Raw genomic sequence first — 18612 nt, 5'->3', positions numbered from 1 at the left:
ACACAGCATTGACAGAAAAAGCATTTAACGAGCGTTGTGGCTTGGAAGTCGGCGTTAAATCCTTCATTTACGCATTTTTACTTATTCGCATATCGTGTGAAAAAACGAAAATGTATTATTTGCGTCAGACTCGTCTCAGTGAACTTTAAAGCTTCTCAGGCTTAGCTTGCTAGTTAGCTTAGCCTGCGCGCTACTAAGAAAGAGACGCGGAAGTTATCAACAACAAGATCAAGTGTTAGTGTATAAAATATTGAGAGATTTGAGGGCTACATGCATTGAATGGCAACATGAAAATTATAGGGTTTATTGGTTTTTAAAAACCAAACTGTTAAGTGCAAATTTAAACGAAACCGGTTTTCGAAAATAGCTAGCTAGGCTATAGACTATATAGTATATTACTTACTTAACTTAATCCTCTTCTTCTCGGATGGGAAATAAGGCTTCGACGACTCGACGCCATTCATCTCGCTGCTGTCCTCGTCTCTGTGCCTCGCCCCATGTAAGCTTCATCTCTTTCAGTTCCCCTTCAACTGTTCTTCGCCAGGTGTTTTTTGGCCGCCCTGGCTTACGTTTTCCCGGTGGTGTCCATCTTAACGCTGCCTTTGGTATCCTCTCGTTGTCCGGTTTTCGAAAATAGCTAGCTAGGCTATAGACTATATAGTATATACCGCATGTTATTTTTGTACAACAACAACTTCAGCTGTCGAACGTTATAAGGTACAAATTCAACAAGTACAACATTAGCACGGACGTATAGCCAAGTTGTGGTTAAGAAGGTGGATTTTTGTTCCTTATATTTACCAGAAACGAAGTGATCCGAACACACGACCCGATACTTTGGGGGACTCCAGTGAGAACCGTCCTCGTTTTCCCAGTGTAAAGCTGCGAGCCATTTGTCTCGTCTCTGTGGGCTTTTATCACGCTTTGGCAGAACAAAATACAACCTTTGTTTTCCCTGTTTCCAGTTGTGGTTAGCACAACCAAAAACAACACAGTTTTTCGGCATTTTGGAGGCAGAATGACGGGTTTAACCAGCGTAGGGCGACATGTTAAAGAGTAATGGCAACGGTTTGTTTTCAACGCCAGTCTGGTTGCTATGGATCGAATAACCCGTATGTAGCTCAGTTGCCCGGATGTCGGCCCTCACCCATTGTAGATTTTTGTGTGCAAATATGACCATAAACCACCTTTCAAAAAGGTCTCCTCGGTTTATCAGTTTTAATTACAGCACCACTCTTACTCATCTCACCATATAACTTAAAGTATTGTTTATTTATTTTTATTGTGATTACTTATGGAGTGTATTAATTGTGAATAAATTGAGCACAGGAAGCTAGTGAACAAACGTTTTAGCAACTGCTATGTAAAAGAAAAGGGGTAGGATTAAATAAGCTCTGCTTCTTCCTACTCCTTTTCGAACATGTTGAAAAGAGAAACTGGAAATTGTGATGTATCATGTTTCTTTCTCGTTATTACCCCGGAAAGACTGTGATGGTTCGATAGAAGGACATTGATGTTACCTGCACCTTATGCAACATGCATCCAGAGATTGTTTACCATGCACTACCATGAATTTATTAACGTGGACCCCAACTTAAGTTGGAACACGTATTCGGGTGTTACCATTTAATGGTCAATTGTACGGAATATGTACTGTACTGTGCAATCTACTAATAAAAGTTTCAATCAATCAATCAAACCTGTTTTGGACTAGTGAATGCACTCGATCACTCGGGCAGAGCATCTGTCGTTTCATCCTGGACAATATAATAATGACAAATTTGTGCTGTTTTTAACGATGCTATTTGGATTTATACTGTATGAAAGAAAATGTCAAAAGGAATTTTACCTTTGCAACCTCATTATACTATTGGCTATTATATTCATAAATGTAAGTTTCTCGATACAAACTGTGAAAACTATGATGTTGTGCTCCAAATTTGGATTATTTACGGAATTTATGTGAGCCTATATGGCTTACACATTGCTACACATACATTACATATATATATATATATATATATATATATATATATATATATATATATATATATATATATATATATATATATATGTGTGTGTGTATATATATATATATATATATATATATATATATATATATATATATATATATATATATATATATATATATATATATATATATACGTAGCAAATACATATGTATATGTATTTTAGTTACTTTGAGTTTACAACCCCCTGGCGCTGTTTTGTACCGTTTCTGTACTTGTTTTGATTATTACTTATTTGCTTGTATGTAAATGTTGCATATTATAAAGGTTCATAAAAAAATAAAACGTTTTCTTTCCTTGACATGTTTTGCTGATGTCGTGATTTGCTCAACCTGATGTGTAGATTGTTATGTTGAAAGTGCCTTGACTTTTGTGTGCATTATAAATGTATGTTTGTTGTTAAAAATAAAATAAAACAATTGCTATGCAACATTACTATATGGGATAGAGCGATACCAAATATGACATGGCAGCAATTAAGTTAACGTTAAAGTTCCAATGATTGTCACACACACACTAGGTATGGTGAAATTTGTCCTCTGCTTTTGACCCATCCCCTTGTTCACCCCCTGGGAGGTGAGGGGAGCAGTGAGCAGTAGCGTGGGCCATGCTTGGGAATCATTTGGTAATTTAACCCACGATTCCAACCCTTGATGCTGAGTGCCAAGCAGGGAGGCAATTGGTCCCATTTTTTGTAGTCTTTGGTATGACTCGGCCGGGGTTTGAAATCACAACCTCCCAGTCTCAAGGCGGACACTCTAACCACAAGGCCACTGAGCCAATATACCTATTCACACGATTTTAAGTATTACGTTATTAAATTTGATTTCTGGCTGTGTAATCTATCAACAAGGATAGATAGGTCCATTATGTCTTCCTGTTGGAATATACTTTCCTCTTGACTTCTAGTCAAGACAAGACTTTAATACAATACTAGATAATTAGAATATTTCAAGGTAGTATATTTCATCGGTCATAACAAAATCTTGTCTGACTAGGAAACTGAAAAATATAAGGCAATTTCCCATTATACCAATGTAGTGTCATGAAATGCAACATCAAATTAGTTACGGTTTCTTTAATTACTATCAGTTAACCATTTAGTGGACTGTTTAAATTATCAAGCATGATTTGATTCGCAGAAAACATTGCACACCAAGGCCAACGTTACAGTATAAGCTTTTCCATTGAACTCTTGTTTATTGAAGATGTATGTAAACCATTGAAAAAAATGTCAAAGCAACTGCATTTAAGAAACCCGGAATAAACCAATCTAAAATAAACCGTGGGACTGGCAAAAATATTTACGTCAACTCTGAAAAAAAGAATTTAACACTGAAAGTAACACAATTAAATGTCTTCCCAATATGAGAAATTACAATATTTTGTAGTAAGTACTTCTGGTTACTTTTGTACCAATTTGTGACATATGGCAAGACAATGCAGTTATAAAAAAAAAGGTAACAAAAAAATTTGTTTTAATTAAATAAAAATGCTGCTACTGAATGATGGGCTGCCATCATCAACATATACCTTCTGTAGCTACTAGAATGCAACATAAATCTAAAGAAAACAATATCAAAGGGAAACATTCCATTCATTTGGCTCATATAAACTCATAATACAGTCAAAGCATTAAGTGTATATATGGATTTACAAAGGAGTGCTGTAGTCCTAAGTGAGAATGTGGCTTAGTTTTAGTCTCTGTTGCATGTGCTTTGACGTCTGCCCACGTGGAATTGTTGCTTATCCATTTCATCGCTTCAGAAACAAAAAAACCCAAACAACCGCACGTCAGAGACTACAGTAAACTTAGTTGACCCCTGAGTTTCGAATGCAAAACTAGTGTATGAAATACCTCCTTACAGTGTATTTTAGTGCAAGCCAGCAATATGCTTAGATTTAACAGAGGTATGTTATTAGATAGCACCCAAGATTCCTCACAATGTTACTCTGCTGGACAAAAAAAATTGCAACAAGCAAGTGTTGGCAGGCGGCGTTTTGATCTGAATCCTCGTGAGAACCAGCAGTTCAAATGCATGAATTTGTAATACATCTATAAACATGTTTTTCATAGAAAATATAAATATCCCTGAAAGAAACAGATTCACAGCATTTTTTTTGAGGAAACCAGTGCTGCTACCATAACATCAAGTGTCTTTCCCCTCTCCTGTTGTCGTCACTCGCTGTCGTTATAGAGGACAGTCCGCTTTCCCCGGTTTCGGGTGTTGATGCGGGCCTTTTGCTGTGTTCTGCCATACAGCTCATCGCTGTCCTCTTCCTCCGAGACAACTCGTGGCTGGCGCTGCTTCAACCGGCGACCAGCAGTCGTTTCGCCATTCCTGGCTCGTCTGGGGCTCCTCCTCTTTGGACTGCTGTGGGACCCTGAGCTGGCGTAAGAGTTTTCGCTGGCTGACGACAACTGCTTGCTTTCAGAGTCCGAACTGTGATTGCTGCTGCAGCTTTCCTCGCGTCTTTTGTGTTTGGGCCGCCTCTCATTCTTCTTCCCCCTCCTTGAGCGACTGACGCCTTCCTCGTCATCCTCCTCGCTGGAGTGCGATGGGGAGAAGGCGACTTCTTCCTTGTCACGTTTGGATTCCTGCTTGGGGCGCTTGAAGGAGCTGGACCTGTGGTTTTTATTGTTATTGTTCTTGGCCGCCGGCTCTTTTTCGTCATCGTCGGAGCCTGAGGAGTATATTCGCCTTCTCTTGGAAGACGTTTGAGTCGTGCTTTCGTAGGGAGAGCTTCTCTTTGACTTTCTTTTGTTGTATAGAGCTTCCCTCGAAACTGCTTTGTTCCCATTTCTCAGTTTCCTTCGAGTAGCACCGTCCTCCTCTGACACAGAGTTGTCGCTGATGTATTTCTTCTTGGGCAGCATTCGGAGGTTAAGCCGCCTGCTGGGAGTGCTGTCAGAGTTGTCCGACTCTTCTTCTGACGAGCCGGTAGAGCGTTTCCTCCTGGACTTCTTGGGTAGAAATTCCTGCTCAGAAGTGTCGGAGGCGGAAGTGCCCACTCGAGGACGTTTCAATTTGCTCTTGTTCCTCGTGAACCTCTTGCTCCTGGTGTCCACGTCATCACTGGAGGCGCTGTTTTCCGCTTCGCTCTCTTCATCTTGTTTTACTCTTTTCTTGTATGAGCTCTTTGGGGTACTGCTAAGCGCTTCAGAATCTCCAGCATCTGCTTTGTTAAGTGAGGCAGACTTTTGTTGACCCTGGCTTTTAGATGACGACACTTTGCTCTTTTTATATTCCTTCGACAGGCTTTCTTCCCTTCCATTTTGATCTGGCCGTCTCTGAGAACTGTCCTCGTCATCAGAGCTTGCTGGAGGTTTGCCTCGGGTGGTCCTTTGTTTAGTGTCCTCTTCCTCACTTCTAATCCTGCTCTTGCGGGCTGAGCCCCTACTAGGCTTCTGACGCACTACCTCATCTTCCTCCTCCGCATCTCCAGAACTCTCCTCTGCCGCTTCCTCCTGCTCGGAGCTGCTGTCCAGCGACTTGTGATGTTTTGGGCCGTGTCCGTTCACACATGTTTCTGCAAAGGTTAAAATATTGCCATTTTTCTTCAACATTCAAACAGGAAATGGTATATGTAAAGCTCCAAGTGGCACACCGTTTCCCTTGGCGTTGCTTGACGTTCTTGCGTGTCCGTTCTGCCGGTGGTGGGAGGCGTCTGAGGAGCTGCCATCGTTGCTGTTCTCATCCGGGGATTCTTCAGCGGATTCTTTTGTGTTCGCAGAAGCTGGGGCAAACACATGGGGAATTTCACATCAATGCGCTTTGTAAAGCAAAGGATTTGACAATACGATCTCTGCGCTTACAAAAAACGAAAATAGTCACTCATAAAAACATATATATTTTTTAAGTTAAGTAATTTGATTTCTATTTTCAGTAAGGCCCTCAGGTTTTGACACACCTTCTGCTGCGATTAAATGAAAAAGTGGACTATATAACCGGTAGGGATGATACTCGAAACCGGTTTTCCCGGTTGTTTGATAAGAAATGAACCGAGTCCTCGGACTCGAATCCCTTTTTGAGAACCGGTACCCGTTATCGAGACCACTATAGTAAAGAAAAAGAGTTGGTTCTTTATTCGAATCCCTCGGAACGAATCCCGTCCCGACCAGAAATGTTCCGTGTGACATCACAAGAAATGGCGTCACGTAGCTCAGTCATTAGGCGCAAATAGGGAAAGCAGGAAAAAAATGGACGGGAAAAAGCGCTCCAAGGTGTAATAAAGTTCAAAACAAAAAGGTATAATCCAATGAATAACTTTACTGAGAAATTTGAGCAGGGTAAAAATACACGAACACTTTTACGACCAACCTGAAACATAACAACCAGGCTAGCAACGCACCTCCTTTACGGCAGCTGTCGCAACGTTCTTAAAGCAACCGCAGCACATACATATATGCCATCTCCCTTTTTTAACTTTTGTTTTTCTTTACTTGTAAACAAAACAAAATCACACTGTATATGTGTTGTCTGTCTAATTATAAATCATGCAGACGAGGCGTGTTGGCTGAGTTCTTGACGTTTACTTTCACAGCGTGCTCATAACCTCATTCTTAGCTGCCGGGTGACGATATGCAACACTTTTCGGGGCTACCGCGCATGCTCGTCACTCCCGTTGCATGCTGGGTAGTGTAGTTGTTATATTCCCTAGCTCATAACATCTTTCCCCCTATATAAAGAAATAATGCTAACTCAATAATGTGTATTTCTTTTTTTAGCTTTAACTTTTCATTTTTTAGCATTGTAACCACATTTGAAAACAACTTTTCTCTTCATAGAATTTTCTTTCAATAAAGAAATAAAGTGCAAAAATGTCAAAGCATCATAACAAACAGTTATGTCAAATAGCAGCAGAATTGCACTTTTTGGAGAGCTGTATTATTTTCAGTTTTGTGCCCAAGGGACTGATTTTATTTAACACTATATTATTATTTATACACCTATAGTGATCAGAGACAGGTTGTTTTTGTGTTACTGTATATATTTGTTTTTCTGAAAAATCACACTTAATATACTTTGGGTAACAACAGTTAATATTTATTTATTTTATTTTATTTTTTTAGGGGGGTAAAAGTCAATATTTATTTATTTATTAGATTAAATTGTTTTCTCATATAATAAAAGTGAGCTTTTGTTCAACCAAATAGTGTTTTTTTTCCCATATACAACAACCTATCTGGACTCGATAAGAGAATCGATAAGGAATCGGTTCGATAAGAGGATTCGATAATAGGCTCGAACTCGATAATTTCTTATCAAACATCATCCCTAATAACCAGTGGCCCTGGAATGATGCCAGATTGGCCCGCGAGTTCAGTTTAAAACTTAGGATAGACTAACATTTTTGCAACAAATTATATATAATAAACTAACTAAGCGCTACTGTTGTATAGAAGAACCTGGACATAGTGTAAACTAGGGATGTAACGAGAGCTGCAACAACTAATCGATTATAAAAATAGTTGGCGATTAATTTAGTCATCGATTCGTTGGATCTATGCTATACGCATGCGCTGCGGCTACGTCTCATGAGGTGGCAGTAAACCAGCCAATGATGTGTCATGTGCAGCTCACGTGACAACGCCCTCTCCTTTGCCTGGAAACATTCGCAAAAATGGCGGAGGATAACAGTAGGGATAGTTCAGCGGAGAAACATCTTGAGGTTTTTGCTTCAATGGAGAAAAGTGTACAACCTAAGTCGTCAAAAGTGTGGGAACACTTTACTTTAACGATTTCAAAGAAGACCGTTTCCTGCAAAATGTGCAGCATGGACCTCGCATGGCACAGAAGTACAACATCCCTTCGGGAGCACCTGAAGAGGAAACATGTTGGAGCCATGAATTAAGGGAAGAACTCACGGTACGTAACTTTTTAAGTCCATAGTCCGGGTATATTGATCCGTTTGTGTGTTTTTAATCTTTTGTTAATGAGGAGATTTTTTTTAAGGAAGCTCAGCAGCAACTGTTGTGTATTAACTTTCAGAGTGTTAGGAACTTTTTTGAGAGTGCAATGACTTAATTTTCTGTGTTGTTTTGAGTGGCAACAGGCATTCATGAGTTCAGCTTTTTTGTGAGTAACGTTAACGTTATGCCTTTGTTGCAACGCGGGGCTGATAAATGTGTCTCCGGCACATTTGACTCCGTTCTGGGAGAGAAAACGCAGTTAACAATTTGGAAATAAACGTAACGGACAGAAATATCTCAGGTTCGTTTCATAATGGATCAATGTAGCCGGGCCCAATAAAGCTATATAAATCTATTTAGATTTGAGTGACGCTTTAGTATAACTAAACGTTATGAAGGTGCTGGAATATTTCATGCTATTATTCAGAGGCAGCCTAAAATGAATACTTTGTTATTCACAACAGAAATGTGATCCAGTTCTGATCTGATGAGTTACATATTTGTGTTATTATTGGTGTATGCTGCATCCCCAATGTCCATTTATTTAATTTAGCTTTTTTTTAAAAAATGTGGTGGCGTATTTGCCTTCTACGTCAGAAATTATTAATTAAATCAACTAGGTATGTATTAAATTACATGTAAATGATGCTACTATGTACGTTCATTATATGGTTTCTCTCATTTCAGAAAGAAACAAGCCGGCATTAGCGACTTGGTACAAAGGAGGGTCTGCACACCACAGCAAGCGGCTGCATTGACTGATGCTATCCTGAATATGTTGCTAACTGACATGAGGCCACTATCAATGGTGGAGGATGAAGGTTTTAGACAAATGAGTCACGTCGTCAACCCTGGTTACTCTTCCCTGGAGGACCCATTTTACCAAATTGATGGAGCGGAAGTACGAGCAGACATTCCAAGCAGTGTAGACTGACATAAAAGCCACCCAGAGCAAAATTGCTCTCACTACTGATGTGTGGACAAGTGTAGCCACGGAAGCCTACCTTGGCAAAACATGCCATTACATTGGAGACGAATGGAACATGAAGTCAATCTGCCTTACGACCATGCCACTAGAGGAAAAACATTCAGCATCCAACATTGCAGAATGGTTGGAATAGGTAGTAGCCAGGTTTGAAATTCCCCCAAGCAAAATTATTGCTATTGTGCATGACAATGGTGCACTTTATAAAAAAACCCACATTTTTGTAACATTTGCCTTGTTTTATTTGACAAGTTGAAAGAACATGGTGCCAGCATGCTGTTTTTTTCCAATAAAATACTGGAAAGGATAGAAATGTAGTTTGTCTCTTTCATCCGACTATTAATCAATTAATCGAAGCAATAATCGACAGATTAATCGATTATCAAATTAGTTGTTAGTTGCAGCCCTAGATGTAATGTACTGTAGATTGCACGGTATTGGGGTTTCAAAATCCTCACAATAATGCCATGACGTATTAAACACAAACTGGTGAGTGTAGATTTTTTCTGGCGCTTTTGCTTTGGCCACTGAAAATAAACTACATCTCCCAAAATCCTCTGTGCAGGGACTGGCAAAGTGGGGGCATGTAACGCCGTAAAGGTGAGAAAAAGACAAAACATGCGGGAGAAGTGTGTTCGTAGTAGATAAGAGGAATTGTTTTTTTCGAACATTTCATATAAATCAAATCAATATCTGTCCATAACTTTTTGAGTCACGTTGCTAACAGACAAACAAAAGCTTTTTTGGCAAAAGGTAATAAAGTCCGTGTAGTGCAAAGCAAAGCGCGCCATCTGCGTCTAGAGTTTTTCCAAGCTGACACAGAGCCGGTCACGGCGCAAGGAAAGTGCCCGGTAGAAGAGTGGACACTACACACCGCTGGGAATACAAGTAATATGAGGAGCTACTTAATATAAACCATCACTGGGAAAATATATTTGAAGCTAGCGAGGCTAAAAATCAATTTGGGAGGTATTTACACAGTTAAAAGTTAAATTGTCAGTTGAATTTTCTGAGAAACAGCATTTTCCAAACAGATATAAAAAAAATTCCACTCCAGACGACACTGCACCTCAGAAAATAAACTTTGAAAGACACTAAACTGAACATTGTTTTACACTTGTTATACAGGATGTTTACATTCACACTTTAAAGACTTTCAACTGTGTCTTTAAAAAAAAAAAAGTGCTTAGTTGAAACAGTGGCAGTTCCATCACAATTCTTTGCATTTAAAATACCTATTTGTAGTACTGTAATAAATAGAATTAGAACATTTGAGCATTATGTTTGCGTTCAATTACACTAAGTGTGTTTATGCTAAACATTCCTGACATTTTATTTTACACACTATGGCACAATATCATACCATGGCCTTAATACTTCTGAACAATACCTTAATAATATTGTATCGTGGCCTTAATACTGTGACAAAATAGCACCGTGATTTTTGATAGCGTTGCATCCCTAGTGTAAAAAACATGGGCAGAACCTTGCATTGGCATTTTAACCTCCTAAAGGCAGTTTTGTATAAGAGGGTTATTATTTTCAGAAATGTGTAACTAACAATTTTTTTTTTTATACCAACAAATAAATATTAATACTAATATAAATATTTATACTCAGTAGTATTGGCCACTAGAGGGGAAAAAATCAATCAGAGCACACCGTTTAGTATGGTGGCCACTGATTGGCTCAGCCTCAGGCATTATTGGAAAATATTCGATTTATAATTCTGATTCCTACTTTGCGCAATTCATTTATTGCAGTCATGTCTGGAACTAATTAACAGCAATAAACAGGGGTTCACTGTAAGAGTGAAGGGAGAAATCCGGCCACAAAAACAGTTTAGTTAATAGCCCTAGTTTATATTTTTGACTGCTGCAAACGGTGCACTGCCAAACTGAATTTGCCCGCATCATATGTGGACTTAATGTAACTTGTCTGCCTACCTTTCGTCGTTTGCTCTCCGTCTGAATCAGAGCTACTTTGCAGCACTGTGGTGCGTTTGCTGGAGCGGGGCGTGTTGCGAAGGCGGCTGCTGCTCTGTCTGGGCTCCCCCTCATCATCATCTTCATCTTCATTATCTGAAGCTCCAATGAGTTTCATCTTGCTGACAGCTGCCCTCGCCGTTTTCCTCTTGAGCGTTCTGCGAAGGATTAGTTTGTCCTCCTCTTCCTCGTCGGAAGCCGGGGATGAGCTTGTGTCAGCTCCTCGGTGGTGATGTCTCTCCCTGCGAGAGGACCGGCTGGCGTGACCATTCATCTCTGCTCTGCCCTCTGAGAACAAGCCATATTAAAACAATAATGGACAAAGATCAAGCTTGGCGTACAATGAAATGAAGGAACTGAGTTTTACCGTTCTTTTTTCTATCCGCAGCAGCAGTGTTTCTGGTAAGCCGTGTGCTCCTGATCTTTGGTGTTCTGCTGGGATAGCGAAGACCTGAAGAATGGGAGGATGCTTCACCATCCTCCCCTAAATCACTGTCATTTTTTTCCTCAGCTTCCTCTTCACTGTCACTCTCAGCCACTAGCACAAACGTAACAAAAACATAATGATCATATATTGATTGGAAAGCAAATGCAATTGAGGCAAAAACTAACCTTTTTTCCGCTGCTTGGAAGAGCTGCCTCTTGTAACTCTGGACTTATGTTTGCCTGGATGGTGTTTGGAGGATCCTGGACGCGTCTCCTCCTCTGACTCGCTGTCTGCACTCTCGCTCTCATCTGGAGGGGGAAGAATACAGGTGTTTATTTGTGTAACGGAAAAGAATTTCATTAAATACAACATTGCACATATTAAGAAATAGGGATGTGCCGATCAATCGGCCACTGATCGGAATCGGCTGATTTTCTTGAAAAAGACTGCCATAGCTTTTGACTTTTAATGCAGATCACCTTTAGCTAATATTGTATTTGTTTTTAGTCCCTCAGCTGACAAGCTAGCCACTAATTGTTTCCATACACAAACTGTATGAAGCTGCTCCCCTAAGTCAATGATATTCACCTCTATTATGCAGTGCTGTACACATAGCTTTTTCACTAGTATCACCAGTGCTCCTAAATGAAAAAAATTAGTAGCACATAATTTTTTTTGTAGCACAAAAAAACAATCATTTGACCTCTGTTATTGCCAACAATGGTTATATTAGAAAGTATTGAGTTGAATTTTTGTTCTTGACCAAATACTTATTTTCCACCATAATTTACAAATAAATTCTTTAAAAATCCTACAATGTGAATTCCTGGATTTTTTTTTCACATTCTGTCTCTCACAGTTGAAGTGTACCTATGATGAAAATTACAGACCTCTGTCATCATTTTAAGTGGGAGAACTTGCACAATCGGTGGCTGACTAAATACTTTTTTGCCCCACTATAGTTAGAGATTTTAAAGGAGCCATATGTAGAAATGTCATGTCAAGTCATCATTAAATGGCCCTGATATGTCAAAAGGCATTAATAAATCATGTCCTTTCGAATACCTCTATAACTGATAACAGTAGTTCAGCCGGGATATACTCATTTCAAAATTTGATTCACAGCCCCGAAATCTTGTTATTGTTTTCTTTTCTTTGTCCCGCCCTCCACCGCTTGACCAATTAGAAAGTCTGTGAGTGTGTTACATCAAGGTTGCCAATTACGCACCGCCATCGTCGTCGAGCTACTGCCACTGGTTAAGTTACTAAACGTGTCAGACATTAGTAAATCTAAAAGGCCTCATTATGATTCTCAATTTATTCATGACAAAGCCAGGAACTAAATGAGTATTTGTATCGGGGATGCCTTTGAAAGATGGAGACGATTGAAGGCGAAGAAGATTTATACACGCGATCAAAAGTTTATACACTTGAAAAGAACATAATGTCATGGCTGTCTTGAGTTTCCAATACATTCTACAACTCTTATTTTTTTGTGATAGAGTGATTGGAGCACATACTTGTTGGTCAGAAAAAACATTCATGAAGTTTGGTTCTTTTATGAATTTATTATGGGTCTACTGAAAATGTGACCAAATCTGCTGGGTCCAAAGTATACATACAGCAATGTTAATATTTGGTTACATGTCCCTTGGCAAGTTTCACTGCAATAAGGCACTTTTGGAAGCAATCCACAAGCTGCTGGCAAGCCTCTGATTGAATTTTTGACCACTCCTCTTGACAAAATTGGTGCAATTCAGCTAAATGTGTTGGTTTTCTGACATGGACTTGTTTCTTCAGCATTGTCCACAAGTTTAAGTAAGGACTTTGGAAAGGCCATTCATACACCTTAATTCTAGCCTGATTTAGCCATTCCTTTACCACTTTTGACATGTGTTTGGGGTCATACCATTTCTGGCCACATTATTACATATGGCTCCTTTAATTAAGTCGGGCTGTCAAAATGAAGTTAATTCATGTGATTAATCACACTAAATTATCGCATTAATCATGTACACACTTAGATTAATCATGCAAATTATTTTGGCCGTAGAAGCTCTTTACCTTAACCGCTATACAGTCAGCGATCAGATCAATTAATATGCCAGTACAAAAATAAATGAGGAGACTGACTGGCAAATTTCACTCCAAAACACATCCTGAAAGAACTTTGGATAAACTGTTACCAAGTTTTGTGCAAATAAATGACATGCATTTAAGTTAAACGTTTAGGAATGTTTCTGCATGTGTACAACAAAATTGTATTTGTGTACAAATATTGGAGTCTTAAGTAAATTTAAGTGAGTAATCACCTGTACTTAATGAGTGATCCAAATGCCAAAATGTAATTCATCTGATTTAAAAAAAGAATCATTTGACAGTCCTAATTTTAAGTTATTGTGTATTATTAATTTGGTTTAGCTTATACATTGAAGTGTAATAATATAGAATAATAAACTAGTTAAAATATTGTGCTGATATTGTTTAACTGTCAATAGCACTCACAATAAATAAGCTTAAAAATGTAGCGTTAAACATGTAATTGGTATTGGTATATCGGTATCGGCAGCATTAATCGCTGATCGAAACATCCCTTGTAAGGAACATAATCATTGTGTAGTTCGCTCATTCATTGCCAGTAAAACACGAATAATGTCAATTTTGTACCTGGTGTTGATGAAGCACCTTTGGACGCAGAGTCTTCTGAAGAGCTGCGACCAGCGCTGCTTCTCCGAGACCTCCTGGCCCGCTCAGGAAGCGACGCTTTGGTTGAGGTAGATTTGGTCACTGAGACAGACATCACTTTTCCCTGAGTTTTGACAGAGCCCCTCTTATGACTGAAGGAAAACAGTGACAACAGTTTAGTCCAAAGCATATTCATATCCTAAGTACATGTCATTGAAATCACATCTTTGGTGTTAGACCTGCTGTTTGGCACAGAGGGGCAGTAAGTGTATACTGTCACATGTTTACAAATACAGTGGCACCTAGCCTTTAGTCATGGCTCGGAATCGTGCCAAGGAAAAGCCAGTACTTGAAAACCCTCCTGTTTGGGAGTAAACGGCCTTCCCAGCGAATTTCATACATGAAAAAAGAACGAGTGGATAAGACGAAAGCAGTGTGCCCGCATTGTTTAGTAGAGCATAAGACTGAGGCTACAAGCGGCAACTATTAATGCTGGACAGGCAATTTAGATAATCAATTCAATAATTGAATTTACTACAAATAAAATAATATTTCAATCAGTTCAAATGGTTGTTGTGCTTGTCTGAATGGTTCCAGAAACGTTACTGTGACCAAAGTGTGGTCGTTCATTATTAATGAGCTAAATCATTATATATTATAGAAATAGAATTTCAGCATTTTGACATACATTTAAATAGTTTTTGCATTTATAATTAAATACGTTAAAGTAGCCAAGTTTATTATAAAAATTATGAAAGCTGGTTACACACAAATGCTAAGCAGGTTTATGGTTTGTATTTTGTTCCTTAAAGGAAAATTGAACCACGTGACCTTAAACCCAAGATATGCAGCGAACCATCATCATGGTTACACTCCTACCATATTTATTGTGACCAATATCATCATTGTATTGTTGAATGTGCTCAATAAGTACTTATACACACAATTAACTATTTTATCCAAGGTTTATTTACAAATGTATAAATAACACACAATACACAATCCTTAGTAGAAGACACTTAAAAAAATGTTTGGGCTTCTTAAGAGCCAGTTTTGAGTGTTTAAATTTGTTTATCTTCTTCAGTTTAAATTTTTTAAGGTTTAAGGGTAAGTTTTAATTATAAACACAGCCTGTAGATTCATTTTGCAAAATCAGGACAAGCGGTAGAAAATGGATGGATGGATGTTAGTTAGCATTTAAGCTAGCTCATGATTTGCACTCTAGCTTGCTTCTCCAGTAAATGAACAGTATCACCAGTCCAAGAGTATATTGAAGTGCGGTTATCAATTATGGTTTTATGCAAAAAAAAAATTAAAACAGTAACACTAAGCGTTGGTAAATGTTGCATTCCTATTCACACATGAACATACTTTACATTGCATCATCATACCAAAGCTAGACCATGTGCTTGAGGCCAACATACCTTGTGGCACCACTAGATGAATCCTGCTGCTGCGTTTTCTTTTTGAACCTCTGGCTGCGGCGCAGCCTGGCGCTGCTCTTCACAGCTGTTTTGTAATCGGATATGATTGTTCGGATTTGCTCCTCAAAGAAGGCAGAAAGTCGTAAGGTCATGCTGTAAATCTACGGGAGAAAGAAATCCAAATTACTTCAACAAACGAGGGAAAATGAACATTGGTAAAAGTTAACTTCTTTATCAAGCCTCCTACCTTGGAGCGCTTATTGGGCGTGTAAGCTTTAGCGTTTGCAAATATTAGCCGTGTGTCTTTGCAAAGCTCCACTGGGTTATCATAGCGCTCCTCTTCCAAGGTCCTTTTCACAGTGCCAAAGTCCATCGGTGTATCAATGATGTTATGGTAGTCCTGGTAATGTGAACAAAACAAGCTTTAGAAACTTTAAAAGTTCAACTTGGTTATCTTGATGCAATCTTGAACTCACAGGATAGTTCTCGGGATCCACCGGCAGTCTGAAGGGCTCAGAGTCCTCGCACTCAAAGATGTAATTGAGCAGACTTTTGCACAGCTCCTTCCAGGCATCTCTGTCAGGCGGCACCTCCACAGAGCGCTGCAAGTAATGTGAAAAGACAGAGAATGTGATTGTAAGTTTCACCATTCTGCATTTCCCACATTATGTTATGAATGACACGGTTTGAATTCATCTTTCATGGACGCTCTCTGTATACCTGACGCAGCCTGTGTCCTGCAGAGGGTCCTGGTGCTTCTGCATCTGCTTCCTGTGAATAAACATTTACAAAAATGTAAACAAAAAGTTACTGTGTACAGTTATAGTCATCTCTCATATAGACATCAAGATAACTCCATAGCAGTAATAGTAATACTGTTGCCCCTGTCGCGATTCTTGACATGACCACAACTGCTCCCCTCACCTCCCAGGGGGTGATCAAGGGTGATGGGTCAAATGCAGAGAATAATTTCGCCACACCTAGTGTGTGTGTGACAATCATTGGTACTTTAACTAGGGATGATGCTCGAAACCGGTTTTCCCGGTTGTTCGATAAGAAAAGAACCAAGTCCTCTGACTCAAATCCCTTTTGGAGAACCGGTACCCGTTATCGAGACCACTATAGTAAAGAAAAAGAGTTGGTTCTTTATTCTAATCCCTGGGAACGACTCCCGTCCCGACAAGAAATGCCCCATGTGACATTACAAGAAATGACGTCACGTAGCTCAGTCATTTGTCACGGTGGGGTGCAGCGGATAGTTCCCGGGACTCAAAACTGACGGCTCCGGACGAAAGCGTGCAGGTAGGAGATTATTTATTTCTCATAAATCATACACATTACAACAGACAGGAACGAAACAAAAGGAAGGCGTGCCGTTCGCACGAGAAGCTAAAGCAAAAACTTACTTAGCACAGGAATACTAGAAGCTAAGGTAACTTTAGCACAGGAATCATGAGCTCGAAAACCAGAATGCTAACGTAACTGTTGCAAATGCAAACAATGAAGCCATGACGAGTGACCGGAAAAGGCAGGCTTAAATAAAGTCTCTGATGAGCAACAGGTGCGCGTACAACGCAGGTGAAAATCATAAGTAACCATGGTGACTAAAACAAACCCCCGAAGTGCACAAAACAACTAAGGAAGTCCAAAAGTAACAGAACACAACTAAACAAAACATGATCTGACCACATCATAATACATCACAGTTTCATATAATTTCACTTTACAGGAGTAGGAAGAAGTAAAGCTTATTTAATCCTACCCCTTTCCCACTTCATACAAATATATACATAATTTACTGACCTTTTTATAATAAAATATCTATGAATTAGTATATACAACAGTTTTGTAATATGTAATTAATTAATTCAGTCATTATTAATATACTGAGATGAAGAATATCTTATTTTCAATAAGGTTGAAAGTATTTCTCATAATTCTTCTTCTTTGTACTTTGTAAGCACTATTCATTCGAACAACCTCTTAAACTGGATCATATCAGTACAATGTTTAACTTCTTTACTTAATCCATTCCATCATTTAATTCCACATCATTTTAGCTGTTTGCAATTTTACCAAATCATCGAACTTTAATATTTTTGACTCAATAAATAAAGTGTTTGTATGTTCTCTATATCCAACATTATGTATCAGTCTAATTATTTTTTTTGTAACACGGTTAACGAATGTAGCGCACATTTGTATTTATTTCCCCACATTTCTGCACAATAACTCAGATATAGTAATACTATAGTAGCGAGCAGTAGAGAATGTGAAGTGATTTGTTAAACCAAATATTGTGTTTTTTTCCATATATCTGGACTTGATAAGAGAATCGATAAGGAATCGGTTCGATAAGAGGATTCGATAATAGGCTTGAACTCGATAATTTCTCATCAAACATCATCCCTAACTTTAACTTAATTAACGTATTTACAGGGGGAAGTGTTACACTAAATTTAGTAGGAACCACTAATGACATATTTGTATAGCTAAGGCATTTAAAAAATGTTTACAACCTATTATGTTTTTAACGTTATGAGAGCCCTCTAGACAAAAAATAACACCATTTAATCACCTTTACAATCTTCTAATCCAATATGAGCCAATCAGTGGCCACAATACGGAACAGAGCGCTCTGATTGGCTTGGGCTCCTTTAGTGGCACACTACTATAGTATTGATATTTTTACTTAATTTACCTATTTCTGGCTTAAAAATATAAAACCTAGGCCAAAAATGTTGTAGAATATGCTTTAAAAAATATGCGATGTGGTGAAAACAGAATATTTGAAGCGCAATGTGGCAAGAGACGACTATATAACACATCACATTCAGTGAAACCTGGATTTACGAACCCCTCTATTTGCGAACTTTTCGGCTTACGAATCTTTAGATCGCTCCAAATATGCCTCTCTGTGCGAACCATGTGTCTGTGGACAAACGCTTCATTTAGGCACAGAGGTAGAGCCAGCCACTTGACTTGCAAAGAGTACATTAGCGCACACAGGCATGACCACAGCTTAGCAAGTAACCACATCAAGTTTTAATTGTGATGAGAACTGTCTTTCCTGGAAAAAGTTGCAAGAGCAGATTTATTTCACAACGAGGAGAAGACACTATCTCTACTCTCATTCTAGCATAGCCCCTCGCTCTTCCAAAG

At 38.8% G+C, this 18612-nt stretch overlaps 1 protein-coding gene across 5 annotated transcripts in view; it reads right to left on the bottom strand.

Moving 5' to 3' along the window:
• Positions 1 to 3197: 3197 nt before the first annotated feature.
• brwd1 (bromodomain and WD repeat domain containing 1) overlaps positions 3198 to 18612 on the bottom strand; it is a 47211-nt gene continuing 31796 nt past the window's right edge. For all 5 annotated transcript variants that reach the window (XM_062060459.1, XM_062060457.1, XM_062060458.1 and 2 more), the window contains 10 exons: positions 16171 to 16221; positions 15927 to 16052; positions 15698 to 15850; positions 15451 to 15611; positions 14009 to 14178; positions 11527 to 11649; positions 11282 to 11452; positions 10876 to 11202; positions 5640 to 5768; positions 3198 to 5561 (listed from right to left, as the gene is read on the bottom strand). In XM_062060459.1, the coding sequence (XP_061916443.1) occupies positions 4210 to 5561; positions 5640 to 5768; positions 10876 to 11202; positions 11282 to 11452; positions 11527 to 11649; positions 14009 to 14178; positions 15451 to 15611; positions 15698 to 15850; positions 15927 to 16052; positions 16171 to 16221 (2763 nt within the window). In that variant the 3' untranslated portion in view covers positions 3198 to 4209. The remainder of the gene's footprint in view (positions 5562 to 5639; positions 5769 to 10875; positions 11203 to 11281; positions 11453 to 11526; positions 11650 to 14008; positions 14179 to 15450; positions 15612 to 15697; positions 15851 to 15926; positions 16053 to 16170; positions 16222 to 18612) is intronic.

This window comes from Entelurus aequoreus, linkage group LG10 (assembly GCF_033978785.1).
Source record: "Entelurus aequoreus isolate RoL-2023_Sb linkage group LG10, RoL_Eaeq_v1.1, whole genome shotgun sequence".
Classification (NCBI taxonomy): Eukaryota; Metazoa; Chordata; class Actinopteri; order Syngnathiformes; family Syngnathidae; genus Entelurus; species Entelurus aequoreus.
Note: the sequence above shows the minus strand (reverse complement) of the source record. Positions and strands in the feature narration are given on the sequence as shown.